Source organism: Arachis ipaensis, chromosome B3, assembly GCF_059453495.1.
Source record: "Arachis ipaensis isolate K30076 ecotype BB chromosome B3, ASM5945349v1, whole genome shotgun sequence".
NCBI classification, from domain to species: domain Eukaryota; kingdom Viridiplantae; phylum Streptophyta; class Magnoliopsida; order Fabales; family Fabaceae; genus Arachis; species Arachis ipaensis.
The window spans coordinates 6,647,885-6,664,899 of NC_142438.1; the positions used below are offsets into that span (position 1 = coordinate 6,647,885).

Here is a 17,015-nt window from a genome sequence, read left to right on the forward strand (position 1 = left end):
AAAGTTGAGAGAGAGAAGCGGGGTAGTGGATATATATAGACTTGTATGGAACAGTGGCCACTCGGTGGTGGACACGTGGTTCTAATGGGAAACCGGGACTGCCGGTTTTAATTGAAAACTAGCAACTCAATTATGATTATGATTTTTCATTTTTCTGCGCCGAAGAAGAAATAACAATTCTTTGTATTGAGTGTTGAAGTGATTTAGTATTCTATTTTTGGGTTTGTATAGATAAAAAATATTTGGGAACGAGAATAGTATGTTTGACATTTGAAATTTCCATAGAAGGAAGTCTCGTGTATTATCTGACTTTGTAGGTTGTCAACAATGAATATGAGACGACCACGTTTTGGAGCGTTTCGTATCGTATATAGTTTGTAGAGTCAGCTCCTCCATGCAAATGCAAATGGCCTGTGCTGGACGGTTTCGATGGGATGTCATTTAGTCATTAGGCTTCCCAACATCCTATTCAATTATCCATTCTTAATATTAATTAATAAATAACCAACTTTAATTAGTTGGATAATCACCTCACATTCGCAATAGATTAATTCTTGACCTGATAAGGCGAAAAATCAAGATATTAATTAATAAATAATTATTTATTTTATTCTGATACTATATGTATAATCAATAAGTAGTTCACACTTAGAAGTAATAATAATAATAAATATTTCGTAAATAAATCAAAATGAGAACTAATTTCATGATTAGTAAATGCTACATATATGATGCGACAATAATCTCATTTTTTTTTCCCTTTCATAACCCTTGACTTTTGCTTGCAAGCTGTGATGCACAGTTTCAACGGCAATGTATATAGACATATTTAACTACTGTTAATTTTCAAACAAGGGATCGGATCACCTAACTTTATACGATTTTGAAAATCTTTCATGAATTTAATGCTAAACTTGTATATATTTAACCAATAATAATAATAATAATAATAATAATAATAATAATAATAATTTTTATTAATACAACCCAAAAATGATTAAGAAACACGTGACTACTGAGCTATATATATATATGTGAAATACATGATACATGTGACGAATTTTTGGTTATATATCTAGAACCATATACAATATGGTAAGGTTTCAACACGTAGAGTGAGTAAAAAATGAGAAGGACAACGTTTGTTGAATGGTTTGTTTTATTTGCCGTGTAGCCAAAACATGCATACTCATACTTATTGGGTTCGGTTTCTCTTCCATGTTGCTTCTTTTCATAAAGTTGCCAAGTCATAAAGTTGGTTGAACCATATATGCACCTTTATGGTAATGGTACGAACCATTTATTAATTATTACCATTTCTTCAACGCCGCAATAATTTCAAGACCTTTCATATGCTTAAAGGAAAAGTCTAGGGGCAGCAACTTTGTTAAATTCTGACCAGCATGTAATCAGCGGATGAAATCTCATACTCATTTCACACCATTAAAACCATTATTAATGGCTATTTGATGGCTACAAATCACAAAGTTACTGGTACCCTATCATTCCTCATGCTTAAATACTGCACCATATTGCAATCTTTATCTTGTTTATTTGTGGTTCTAAATTCAATTTGGATTATTAGTGTATAAGTAAGGACCACCTTATAATTGATTATGGTGATGATCATATGGTGTGAAAAGGACCTGGCCAAAATATATAACACCCTGATGAATAATGTGGAGTTGAAAATTTCATTGGATGCGTATGTAATTATTCAATGAGTTGTTGTAGAGGTCTTTGGTTAATAATGGATTATTGGAATTGATATGTACGGCAACATCTCATATCTTTTTTTTTTAATTTCATTTTTATATACTGATAGCATAAAATAATTCTACACAGATAATCGTATCATTGTTATATTATTAAAAATAACTCATTTTAAAAAATTATTATTTAAAAATTCATTTAATTGAATAAATTTAATTAAAATAATTATAAATTCTTATATTGTTAATATATTAAAAATTAAATTCTTCAATTCTAAAAGATATATTAATCGTAAAATTAGAAGACCAAATTAATTCGTCTGATAATTCAAGGATCAAAACTAGCTAACATACATGGTTCAAAGGAACACTGGAAATGAAAAAATGAAATTAATCATTATCGTTAAAAAAAATCAAATTAATTGATATTTTACTAAAATTATTTCTAATATGAAAATAAAAATAATATTTTAATTGAATATTGATATTTAAAATGCATTACAGTATTATAGAAATATAAAAAAAAAATATCAACATACATCTTATGTATTATTAAAATAATGACATGCATGTATGAACATAAAATGAGAAGACACCACATCCAACTCAAAACCTTAAGGTGTCTTTGACAGGTGGAAACTCCAATTACCGGAGAAAAAACCAAAATTTGCTGCCACTTGAATAGACTTCGGGAAGGAATCAAGTGAGAGAACATAAAATGAAAAGACACCACATCCAACTCAAAACCTTAAGGTGTCAAGTTAATGGGTCTCCCATCTTATAAACTCCTCACTCTTCCTTACTTTCTTTGATGTGGGACTAACTTTAACACTTCTCACACTTGCAATACTAACATATATATCTTACGTATTACCAAAATAATAACATGTGTTTAATATTATACATCTTAACTCTTCACCTATAAAATTTATCTACATATAATTATATTAAATAATCTAATTTTTAACAAAAACACCAATATTTTTTCTGTTTTTGAGATAAAAAAAAATTAACCGATATTTCAACCTTCTTAATCTTGTGAGGAGATTTTTTACTTGTCATGTGCAATAAGTTAGATATACGTGTTTGGCCTGTGAGGCTTTGAAACGATTTAAGGGGACAAATTTGGCATGTGTACGTAAGCATTACGAATAATAATGCTACTAGAACAGTGAGCTTAGCTATATATCAATTCAACGACCATTTTTATTATTCAATCCTAATAATACATTGAACTTTATATAATACGTAATACGTATACACGTGTGATCACGGCGTTAAATAAAAGCCGGAGAAAATAAATTAAGAAAGAAAATAACATATTTTCTGGTGGTGAACGACATCTGCTTGTTTTCACTTTTCAGGAGGAATCAATATATAATGAGAAATTCAGATGCAATAATGCATGGAGAAATATTATTTTGAAGGGAGTCAGGAACGTTTAAAATATTTTTTTTAAAAATATTTTTTAGTAATTAATATATATATAATTAAATTATGTTATTTTTTTTAAAATTATGTCAGATAAATTAATTTGATCGAAAAAATAGTAAATCTAATTTTGAATTAATTTAAATTAATATTATTTTTTATAAAAAATGACCACAATATTTTTATTATAAAAAATGATTAAAATATTCTTATTATATATATTAATTTTGAGAATTCTAAATTCTAGTCCTTTACTTCTTTGCCATTATATATATAGGATTAGGATTTAGAGTTTTCAAAATTAATAGGAGTATTTTAGTCATTTTCTATAATAAGAGTATTGTAGTCATTTTTTATAAAAAATAATATTAATTTAGATCGGTTCAAGATTTGATTCACTATTTTTTTTTGTTAAATTAATTTGTTTAACCTAATTTTGACAAAAATAACAAGACTTAATCGGTTATATGTGTTAAATTTTAATTAATAAAAAATATCTTTGAAAAAAAATGTTTTAGATGTCTTTATCTAAATGATTCCTTATTTTGAATATGTAGTAAGGATTTTTGTTGTTGTCTTATTATAGTAAGAATTTGAGTATTTAGAGTAATTATTTTGGTTTTCATATAATTTTAAAATGATTATTAGAAGGAGTTGGATCAACTCTTTTTAAGTTATATTTTTTTAATCTTAAATTGCAATGTTTTTTTTTTTTAGTTTATTATGTTTATAAAATATAAATAAAAAAAAAAAGAAATTAAATACCATAACATTGCTTATATATAAACTATTCCTAATATAAATGAGGATACATATTGAGTAACTTTTATATATAGCTTCAAAATAAAAAAAGAAAAAGTTTTGAATCTAAATTTTTTAATACTATGTTATAAAATTATTTTTTAAAAAGAAAATAATTATTCAATAAAAACAAATGAACTAACACCATTTAAAGTATATATAGAGGATATATATTTTATTCCTGGTAGGTAAAGGTAATAATATTATTGCAGCTTACTTTAAAATGTGACCAAAGCCTTTTTACCTACATTATTTTGACTTCAAAACATGCATGCATCATTTCATTGTAAGTTTGTAACTACATCTGGGATTGGGTGCCATTTTGCGCTAGCATATAAAACCAGACCAGCATTTTCTTATTATACTAATTAATTAGATTTCATTAGATATGGTTCACATTTTAAAAAATTATATATATGATAGTATATATCTGATCCTGATCGGATTAATTTTTTGCATTGTCAAATTAGAACAATTCGTGTGTTTCACAAATTTTAAAGTATAATCTTTTATTTCATTTTTTTTATTTCTTATTCAGTGCTTTCTTGGAACTTTGAACACTATTCAAATAAATTCTATACCTATTCAAAATTTAAAGTTAAAAACGAAGTATTTTTTAGGTATTTATAATTAAAAATTATGAAGTTCTATTTAAAAATTTAGAGTAAAGTATGTTTTGTGTTTTTAATGTTTGTAATTTTTTTAAAAGTACTTTAATTGTATTTAATTTTGTTTATAATATTTTTGGTTTGTATTAAAATTATTTTTGGATGTCAATTCTATATCTGAAATATTGGAGATAAAATTAAAAACGTTTAGGGATGATTTTAAAACAAATAAAAAATTTTAAGAATAAAATTAAAAATTAAAATTTATTAGAGATAAAATTTAATAAAGTTAAACATTAAGGGTATTTTTAAAAAAGTATAAAGTATTGTTTTAGTTCTCAACATTTGAGACTGAATCATATTTAAATTATCATATTTTTATCCTAAAATATTTAAAATAACATACATCAATATTATCCTAATGTCAAATTTCTCACTAACAATTAACAAATTTGATGTACTATTAATATAATATTTTTATTAAAGCTATGTTTTTTCAACTCTCTTTTCCTACTTTATCCTCTCAACAACACTACAAAAAAGAGAGTTATTTTAACATGATTTTTTTTAACAGTCATAGTTAAGTGTAAAAATTAATATATATTTTTGACAAATATCATAAATGTCAAATTTTTTATGTTTTTTTTTATAATTTGATTGTAGAAAATTATTCCTCTCAATTTTGACACTCATTTATTTTTAACATACTCCATTATTTCTTTTTTTCGTTGAATTCCGTCAATTTTGGCATCACATTACTCTTAATTTGGGATTATACTACTCATTCTTCATCTTCAAAATCTAGTTTATTCTTCAGTTTCAAGATCTCATCTCATTCTTTGTTAAAAGCTTTTTGTTGAGAATTTTTTATGGTCAATAAGTGCCAAAATAAATTGTATTTTTGACGATTAATAAGTATCACAAAAAATATATTCTCAAATTTTTCTAACAAATTATTTTTGATGGCCAATATTTATCGAAATAAGATTTAAACTTTTTTTACAATTACTTATATGTTAAAAATACTATTTTTGACAAAACTTTTATTAACATATGTTCATAGTTAAAATAGTGTCAAATTTTATTTTTTTGACGAATTTTAATTTTTTTTGTCACATAATAATCTTTAAAAATAGTCTATATTGTTGTAGTGCAAGTCTAAATACTATTTTCTCCTATTCTCTTCTTTTTTTTTTATACTATTAATTCTTTAAGATGAATTTAAAGAGAAAGAAAAATGAAATAAAAGAATGAAATTTAGACTTATTGAAAAGATAAAAATAAAAAAAAAAATAAACAAATGTAATTTTTATAAAAATATTATTAATTAACGATACATTAATCTCGTTAACTGTTAATAAAAAAATTAATAATAAAATAATATTAATGCCGTTTTAAATGTTTTAGAACAAAAATATATAGCACCATTAAAATATTAAAAATTAAAATAATATTTTATTTTTTTAAAAAATTATAAATCTTAAGAATAAAAAATATACTTTAATTTATCAGAAAATTTATTACTAATATATTATTAGATATGTGCATAATAAAATTCAAATTCTCCATACTAAACTAATACTTGGTTCATAATGTAATTTTGTATACATATATGCTTGAAATTCAGTGAATCTATATATAATTTATCTGGCAAGATTCCACTTTGGATCGTAATATACACGCATGGTCCATATATTTAATTACTATAACTATACACAAGATATCTAGAGAGTATTAGTATATAGTATCTGTGATTTTCCGTATTGGATGCATACATATACATGCAAATTATTAAAGAATTAAGAGAAAAAGTTTCGTGAATCTAACAACATATATACGTGTCAGTTATAAGGCCACAGCATGTCAATATTCTCACCTACATTAGGGGGTGCCCAAGATTTTGTCTTAGGACACTTGGCAAATTATGTGTAACGTTTTTCATAATTTGTCTTAGATCATGACGAAGTTCCCTTAATTTCTTACATTAATTATATCTCAATCTAGCTTTTCGGTATTGCATAGAGTCACAACAGAAATAATACTCTAAATTAAAGTATATAAAGAAGGTATGTAAATTACTCTCTTTTTTATTTTAATTTATTTTAGGTACACTACTACTCAACTATTCAACCAAAAAGTAATAATATTCAACTACTACTATACTAATTGTTACGTTTTCTGCTTGAATAGTTTAAGTTAATTACGATGTTGTGTCTGCTAATAATCAAGCACGTTATCCTAACCCTAAACATTATTACACTTACGTAATAATATCCTTAAGTGGCAAGATATATATGATGAATTGATGATGCATGATGCATGCTATAGAAAATTAATATTGATGAAGTCTAGGGTTTGATGGAAGCAAAAAATCTAGGCGATGAAATTGCTATTAGTGGCAAGTGTACACTAAGCTGTCATGGTTTATGGCTACTTCGAAAGTATACAAAATATAATAATACAATACGTTATCATATGAGAGTTGGTATTAATAATACATATTATTAATTCACAAACCGCCTAATAATAATAATAATAATAATAATAATAATAATAATAATAATAGTCCTTATTTTATAATATACATGAAAGATATTTGAAAGCAATTTTCATTCACTAATTAACGAACCCTAATTTTTGCTGAGAAATTAAGAATTAATTTGTTATGGATTTAAATTTTATTTAAGAATTTATTATTGATCAATAAATTATTGTATATACAAAACGAAATTCGAATTTCAACACTTACTTAAACGAAATAAATTAATCATTCAACCAAATTAATTAATAGTTTATTAGATTAATCCAATGTGCATGCATCTTAGCTTCTTGCCATTTTGCCATAAAAACTTATAGATTAATAAGTTATAATTAATGATCCAATGTGATCGATGGATCGGAGCTGGATATAATGATAATTTCTTTCTTTTATATAGTCATGATGAGTCTTATAGGATGGCTGGTGGTGGATATATATGAAGCCAATCATAGAGTTTGATATAACATCAAGAAGACAAATAATATCGATAAGAAATAAGAAAAAAACAGGAAAAAAATTGTTTTCCTATATATAGAAAAAATATACTAAAAAACAAGACATATATATAGTTAGAGATATAATTATTAATATATTTTTTTATTAATTTAAATTTTTGAAATTAGTAACTATAATATAGTATTAAAATTTTATATTCGAAAAATTTAAAATTCGATTCTTGATAAATTTTAATATATATATATATATATATATATATATATATATATATATATAATTAATTTAAAAAATATTAAAAATATAACTATTAATACTGTTTTTTTTTATTGGTTTAAACTGCACAAGTTTGTGAATAATTTTTCCTATTATGATGGTAGCCATTATCTAATTAAGGCCTATCTTTTGATTCATAACCTTATATACATGCTATAACACATGCGTGCACTTTACTAGCTTAGCTTATGCTATGATCTATTCATAAATAGTGGTCAATATAGAATTAGTACCTCTCAGTACAATAGTATTATTATTGCTTATAATCACATGCCATCCACTTGAGATTGTTCAAATAAATCATCTATCACGTGGCCTCATTGCATGCCCAATTTTAATTTCTTTTCGCATTGCTCAATATTAATATAAAGATCTAGAATTGAATTGAATTTTATTTTATTTTATTATCTTAATATTATCTAGGTATATATAATAAGTGCGTTCTGTGATATTTATTATTTTACTATGTCTATGATGACTACAAAAAGGTGTTAAACTTGATTTTTCTAAAGAAACTTTAAACTAATAATTAAGGTAAACATTTAAAAAAAATTGGAGAAATTAAAACAATTTATTTATGCTAGAAAAATAAAGAGAAGATAAATGTTAGCATATTCTCTATATATGTTAAAATATACATGAGTTAGATTTTCTGAGTTTAAAAAAATCGATCATCATAGCAAACAAAAATTAAATTATATTTAAAAATTAAAATAAATTTTTGTTTATATTTATAAATACTAAAAATCCACAAACACTAAAATTTTAAACCCATACAATAAATAAATAAAAAAATAAAAATCCTTTTATAAAATTAATTTGGTTTTAAAAAATAAAAATAATTAAATTTAATTAACATGAATAATTTAAAAAAAAATTTATATAAACAAAAAATATAGAATAATTATCAAAATCAATCATTGAGCATTTTAAAATGAGAGATTTTAGTCTCTTAGATTTTAAAATGAGAGACTTTAGTTTCTTAGATTTTAAAATAGATAAAACCGTCTCCAACATTTATTTTCGTTAAACGATCCAATCTCTCTCCAATTTGATTCGAAAAGTTAAGTATAAAATTGTCTCTAAAAATTTAAAAGTAATATTTAAAAATTTTAATAATTATTTTAATTAAAAGAATCAAATTAAAAGAATACTATATTATCTAACAAAAAAAGTAAATATTATGAATTATTTTGTGTATTTTAAAATTTAGTCGACTCAAATCTTCAATATTAAAAATTTTGAAGACATTTTGGGATAATTATTCAAAAATATATTACATAATTAAAATTTATAATTTTAAAATTTTCATGTAATTTTAAATTAATGTTACAATATTTAAATTAAACATCTGTAATTTATAAGATATGTTAGTGTTCATGAATACTAATAGAAATAATAGAGTTTTGTCAAAAAAAAAAAAGAAAACCATTAAAGAGAGAAAAGAGTTTTAGACATAAAAGAGACATTATGAGATGTGTTTTTTTTTTCTTTTTCTTGTAATTAGGTTTTTTTTTTTTTTTCAAGTCATGTATTATAAAATGTAAATTTGGTAATCTTCTATCCCTGTTTAAAGAAGAAAAAAAAGAGCAAAAAAACTCAATTAAGCAAATTTTATCATTTTTAATACTAATTAAACAAGTTTTTTGTCATAATTTTTTTACTAACTGTTATATATTTATTGGTGGGTCAACAATTAGCCATCACTAGACACTATTTCTTGTGCCGCGCCACCAGAAAACTGACCTATATAATATCTTGTATGACGAGTACAACAAATATTTTACAAAAATATATAATTAAACAATTCCCAATGGAATTATTTAGTGGATGTGGCAATCATTTTTGAAGTTTGGACCAGTGGAATATAAAATAAAAGTGGGGAGCATATCTAGAATTTCCAAAAAAAGATGAATAAGCCCTTAGTGCTATACACTTGGCATTATTAGACCATACAAGAGCAAAATAAATGGTGGGGCAATAGTAATAATAATCATGAGGGACAAGAGTATGTAGGGTTTCAAAAGTTGTATACCAATTACCAAATAAACCAAAACATGGGAGCCACTAACTAATAACCCTTCTTAGTGCTGTACACATGGATGGCCTAGTTTATTTCCTTGCTTGCTTCTTAACTTCATTAATTATTTTATTTTAATTAATTTTGGCCCCAAATATACACCATATACCTTATATGAAAAAAGTAGTAGTGTTTCCTGTAAGATATCAGATATGAGATAGAAAGTGAAAGAAAAGAGAAAACTGATAGAAGTTCAAAAAAAAAATGTTATTGTATTTTTTTTTTTTAATGAAAGGTAAAGATGAAATGTGCTACAATACAAGTATTTATAGTGTGCTAGTGTGATTGAGGGGTGTATTTACAGTTGGTGTTTAGTGTAACAGATTCGGAATAATTGTAACTAACTGCTAAAGTGTCATTAATAATTAACAACTCTTGTTACAGCTTCTGCTAACTGCAGAATAAAAAAGTGTATTCGTATACACTAACATGCCTCTTGGAACTAAGGGTTGTGCTTGTCTTGACACATTTCTACTTGCCTTAAGGTTCTGCTTCAAACACTCTCAATAGGTTCCTGAATTTTGAGAAAGCAGTTGCTGAGAGGGGCTTTATTAGCGTGTCTGCCAACTGATCTTGAGCTGGAATATGTTGAACAAAAATTTTCTTTTTGGTAACAAAGTCTCTGACAAAGGATTGGCTTAGTGCAAAGTGTTTAGAGTTATTGTGCAGGATTGGGTTGGCTGATAGTAGAACAACGCTTTGATTATCACAATAAACTATAGGCTTGGTAGAGTAGATGATTCCAATTTCTCCCAACAAGTTTTGCAGCCAGATGATCTCAGTCACTGCATCTGAGATGCCTCTAAATTCTGCTTCAGTGCTGCTCTTTGACATTGCAGTTTATTTTCTGCTTGCCCATGACACCAGGTTCGAACCCAGATAAATTACATAACCATTTGTTGACTTTCGGTCATCAATATCACTAGCCCAGTCAGAGTCACAGAATCCATATATTCTAAAATTGGTGAATTTACTGAACTTCAAACCATGCTGTAAGGTGCCTGCTAGATACCTGAGGATTCTTTTGACAGCTTTCCAATGGGATTCAAGTGGGTTATGAAGAAATTAAGCTACTTTATTTACTGAGAAGGAGATTTCCGGTCTAGTGATTGTGGCATATTGTAGGCCACCTACAATGGACCTGTACAGTGTAGGGTTGTTGAAGGTAGTGTCACCAAAGGCAGAGAGTTTTAGAGATGAGGTCATGGGAGTTGGCACCGATTTTGCACCGTTCATTTCAGCCTTCTTCAGCAGGTCTCTGATGTACTTGGTTTGTTTTAGTGTAACTGTTCCTGTGGAGCTTCTGCATACTTCAATCCCAAGGAAGTAGTGCATTTCACCAAGATCTTTTAGGGAGAAGGTGTTGTGTAGTTGCGCCATAACGGTTGTAATTTCACTCTCAGAGGTTCCAGTGACTAGTATATCGTCCACGTAGACGAGGATGTAGGTGGATGAGGCTGGTGTGAGTCTTGTGAATAGGGATACATCGGATTTTGTGCTTGTGAAGCCAAAGCGGTGAAGGGCAGCACTCAGCTTTGTGAACCATGCCCTTGGAGCTTGTTTGAGCCCATAGAGCGATCTTTGGAGCTTGCAAACTTGCCGAGTGTTGGGGGATACAAAACCCTCTGGTTGTTGCATGAATACATCTTCATAGAGGTCACCATTCAGAAATGCATTATTGAAGTCGAATTAGCGAATTTTCCATCCCTTGGCAAGAGCAATGCTTATCATAGCTCGAACCGTTGAAGGCCTGACTACTAGGCTGAATATTTGGTCGTAATCGACTCCTTGCTTCTGGTGAAATCCTTTTGCTACAAGCCTGGCCTTATATTTTTAAATGCTGCCATCAGGGTTCCTTTTTTACTTTGAACACCCATTTGCAACCTATGGGAGTTGAGTGAGCTGAAGGATCAACTAACCGCCAAGTGTTGTTCCTTTGTAGAGCCGAGTACTCTTCCTCCATGGCTTCTCTCCAATGTGGGGTAGCAAGGGCTTCTGCAATAGATGTTGGGAGAAACTGATCTGCAGAATTTTCATTGGTAGAGGCCTAGGTGGCAGCGAGTGCTTTCGGCTTGTAAATGCCACTTTTGCTCCAGTTTGTATTGGATGGGTGTTCTTAATTGTGGGTGGTGGAGCTCCAATGGAGTGTGCATCAGGTTCAATTTCTACTTGCAATGGCACAGTGTCATGGGACTCTGCAGATTTAATGGTGTTAGTGGTTGTATCATGATCAATGACTTCAACAGATGCAGTTGGTAATGAATTCGATATAGCATTGATATTAGTGGAAGGTGTATCATGAATGTCTATGCATGGGTTTTCATAAAATGTGAAAGTAGTGGGTGGGTGAGGTTTGATCTGATTGAGTTCGGTGTGGGGTATTGAATAGAGTGGAGTAAGGGAATTCGTGCTCCCTACAGATCACATTTCTTGACATGTAGATCCTGACTGAAGGGGATATGCATTTGTAGTCTTTGTGGTATCGGCTGTAACCTAGAAATATGCATTTTTGAGATTTGTGGTCAAACTTGTGTTTGTTGTAAGGTTTCAGCAGAGGATAACATGTGCAGCCAAATGGTTTTAGGTGATGGTAGTCATGGGTGGTGTTGAAGAGGATTTCTATAGGAGTTTTGAAGTTGAGGACCTGGGTTGGTAAGCGATTGACAAGGAAGGTTGCAGTTAGGATGGCTTCGTCCCAAAAGGAGAGGGGTAAGGATGCTTGAGAGAGTAAGGTGAGACAGGTTTCGGTTAGATGTCTGTGTTTACGCTCAACACACCCATTTTATTGGTGTGTGTGAGGACAGGTTAGTCTATGTTGGATACCCTGGGTTATAAGAAACTGGTTGAAGGATTTTGAGAGGTATTTTCCACCATTGTCAGTTTGAAGAGCTTTGATTTTGTGGCCAGTTTTATTCTCAATCGTGATTTTATACTGGCAAAATGCTGAGAAGGTTTGGAATTTTGCTTGCAGCAGATAGGTACATGTGTATCTGTTGTGAGCATCTATGAAGCAGGTATAGTATCGGTAGCCAGACTTGCTAGAAGAGAGGGCTGGCCACCAAAGGTCTGAGTAGATAAGTTCTAAGGGTGTGGTGTGTTGTGTTTGGGATTGGGAGAAAGGAAGTTGATGTATCTTGTTTATGCAGCAGGGTTCACATGGTGTATTGGTAAAGCTATTAGTCTGAGGTGGATGAATATTGAGTTTGGCTAGAACAGATTTGGTGATTTTGGTGGATGGGTGGCCAAGGTGCTTGTGCCAAAGCTCTAGGGTGTTGGTGGTGTGTGTATTCTGGTTGGCTAAGGTTTGAGTTGTGGTTTGGACAGTTAGGCAAGAGGGGCTGCTGTTTGGTGAATGCTGACAAGGGAAATTGACAAGCTTAAGGGTGTTTGGTGTAGTACTTGAGTTATGTTGCAGGCTAGAGGAATCAGAGGTAGTGCTATTTGGAGTTTTAAGAATGCAGGAATTGTTCAATGCAGTGTTAGAGATGCATGAAGAATTATTTGAAGATGTGATGATGGTGCAGTTCAGTGGAGGATCAGCAGTGTTACAAAAAGGAGCTCTTTTATTGAATTGAGAGGTAAATGTATCAAAGTTTACAATTACATTGTTTGCACTATCTTTTTCATTATTCTTTTTGACATTTGTACTGTCAGCAGACTCACTACTGCTATTACTTGCTAATTTGCTGCTATTGGCAACATGCCTTTTGACACTATTTACAGTGCTATGAACAGATTTGCTAACACTATCAACACTATCAACAGACTTGCTTTTGCAAACTGCTTCTGGTATGCTTTTATTTGACTTTTGCTCTTCTTTTTCTGAATCATAACAGTCTTGTTTTCTTTCCTTTTTCTTTGAATAAACTGCATTTTTTACTCCTTCTTTTTCATTACATTTGCACAAATTCTCTTTTCAGCATTGGATGCCTTTTCTTTCTCAACTTTCAAGATTGGCCTTTGAATTTGAATATCATCAAATTTGTACAATCCATTTCTAATTTTGCCTTGCAGCAGGATCTTCTTGGATTCCTGACATTTTACAGCACATAGGTAAGGCCAGAACTCAAAGAACACTCCATTGTCTAATGCAAACTTTGATATACTAATTAGATTTTTTGAAATGGTGGGACATAAAGCAAATTTTGGAGTTTGAAAATTTTGTTTGACATAGATGCATGAATGATAGACCTTCCAATATTAGCAATGTTCATACCTTTTCCATTACCTCCAAACACCTGTTCAGGTCCCTGATATTCTGAACTGTTGATTAAGTTTATTTGGTCGAATGTGACGTGATGAGAGGCGCCTGAGTCCGGGTACCATCCTGGATCTAACCCTGGAGTAGTGAGCAGTGCTTGGGGGTTTTGATTTACTTGTTGAGGTTGAGCTTGTGGTCTGTATGGCTGAGATTGGGAGGATTATGGTTGATAGAAGGCTTGAGCTTGCTGATTTTGCTGGTGAAAGCCATCATTGGGTGGTGGAGGTCCACTGGTCGAGTGTTGAAACTCTGGGTTTTGGTAATTTTGGTTGAACCGGTGATAGCACTGCCACACGGTGTGGCCTATTCTTCCACACAGTTGGCACTGGGGTTTGTTGTTCTGCCACCAAGAACGTCCTCCTCTGAAGCTTCTTTCCCTGCCTCTTCGACCACTATGTCCTCTGCCATAGTCCCTTGAGTAGCTCTCATAGGGCGTTTCCGTTTGATATTCCACATCTTCTCTGCTTGAATCTGGTTTCTTGTGCACTAGGTTTGCATGCACCATGTTTAAGTCTGTTTTATGGAATCTTTCATTTACTTCTTCCTGAGCTAGCAACTGTGACTCTAATTCGTGAATAGACATGTGATCAGATCTTCCATTGACCATAGTGATAAAGGCACTAAATTCTTCGTCCAATCCTCTAAGTGTGCACTCAAAATACTCGTCTTTGGTTAGAGGAGCTCCAAGAGAAGAGAGACAATTTGCTACCTTATTGATCTTTGCGATGAATTATGTGGCTGATGAGCCATGCTTTTTGATTGTTTTTAGCTGAGTCTTCAGCAATTTTATCTTCGACTTCATTCTAGCTGTGAAATGTTCTTCAAGAACCTCCCAGATCTGGAAGGCATACTCATATTCAACTACATTGTTTACGAAAAATTCATCCATTGCAGACAACATCCACGCTACCAGACATTCGTCTTTTTGCTCCCATTCCTCAAATTCTTGTGAGACTTTATCTGCGGCTTGATCTTCTACTGTGTTGTACTTTCTTGGAATTGAATTTGCTATGATGTGACTTTGTAATTGGTTGGCTTTGATGCAGGCTAGGGCTTGGCGCTTCCAGGCTTTGAAATTGTCTTCGTCCAGTTTGATTGTTGCTGGAAAATTGGCAATTGAGACCATGGTTGGAGCTGATCGATTTTGCGGTGCGGAAGGGGCGTGATCCATGGATCAAAACGAGAGCTCTGATACCATATAAGGTATCAGATATGAGATAGGAGGTGAAAGAAAAGAGAAAACTGATAGAAGAGAAGTTTCACAGGAAAAACTGTTATTGCATTTCTTGTTAGTGAAAGATAAAGGTGAAGTGTGCTACAGTACAAGTATTTAGAGTGTGCTAGTGTGATTGAGGCGTATATTTACAGTTGGTGTTTAGTGTAACAGATTCGGGATAATTGTAACTAATTGAGAGTAACTAACTGCTGAGGTGTCATTAACAATTAACAACTCTTGTTACAGCTTCTGCTAACTGCAGAATAAAAAAGTGTATTCGTATACACCTATGAAGCACGGACACTTTGCTGAGTTGCCGTGTCTGCGTGTCGGACACATTTCGGACACGACACTCGTCCGACACGCGTGTCTGTTATGTCCAAACCGTATCTCAATAAAAAATAAAAAATTTTTCTCCGGATACACTTGAACACACCTAAATACCATCACGTGTCAGCGTGTCCGGTCTTATTCTTAATATATGTTCTTAAAATAAATTTAGATATAGTATATATTATTATTTATTAAAATAGAAAATATTTTAAATACTTGATATAATTAAAATAAGACATTAAAAATAATTTAAAAAATTAATTTATATTTTAATATCAATAAAATTTTAAAATTCGCGTATCGACGTGTCCCATATCGTGTCGTATCCATGTATCTGTCAGTGTCCTCATAGGTATACACTAACATCTCCAATGCTAAGTAGTGAATGAAATTCATGCATGCTATCCTCTTTCAATCAACTAGCTAGGCAAATATATCTCATATTTTGTGATCAATCATTGTTAATGACAGGATTTCAATTCTTTGTAACATGATCTCTGATAATATATAGTAATACATTATAAGGGATAATTATGCATGCGTTGTTTTATGACCATTTTAAACCTTGTTTAGCCATACAATTAAGGTGTAATAATTGGATTAATTTAATTTATAAATTTTCTCTTAAGTTGCACAGGTGTTAATTTCAAGTGATTAATATGGATAGCACTAGTGCACGCGCGTCAATTGCTGGTGCACTATATACGATGCATGCATGGATGGAAAATTGAAACCAATAATTGCAGTTTCTAGAATTATCGTTATATACTTTTGCATAATAGTTAAATAAATTAAACATTGCTAATTGCGGCCTTGCATTCTTCTTTTAGGGTGTGTGTGGTTCAAGTATTATTTTATTATAAAGAATTTATTTTTATAGAAATCAAAGATATCAAAGAAAAAGGTGCGTGGAAATTAAAATGATGGTATTTTGATTTCTTGAAATCAAACTTACTTAGGAATAGCTTTTCAAATTTTAAACCAAATATGAGAATATGATATTCCTATCTTAAAATTTCTAAAAATTATTTATAATTCTTCCAACCACACACAATCTTACCCTTAGTTTAACTTTCTGAATCTCATGCAAATTGCAGCAAAAAATCTAAAAAAGAAAGACTTGCGCATTTCTGTTGCAAGATACAATAACACCCGTGAATATTATCATTTTGAGTTGGATAATAATAATTTGTATTCACATTTATAAAAATTTATATATAAAATACATAATTTTTATCTATATTTATCATTCTGCACTTATATTTTATATTCAGTTGTCTCCCTATATAGTAAGTTAACATTTTT

General features: G+C 29.9%; 1 protein-coding gene across 1 annotated transcript; it reads right to left on the reverse strand.

Annotated features, from left to right (window-relative positions):
- Positions 1-14,891: 14,891 nt before the first annotated feature.
- On the reverse strand, positions 14,892-15,332 carry LOC148569708 (uncharacterized). The gene has a single exon (XM_088506600.1). The coding sequence runs from the start codon at positions 15,330-15,332 to the stop codon at positions 14,892-14,894; it is 441 nt and encodes a 146-aa protein (XP_088362726.1).
- Between the last annotated feature and the right edge of the window lie 1,683 nt (positions 15,333-17,015).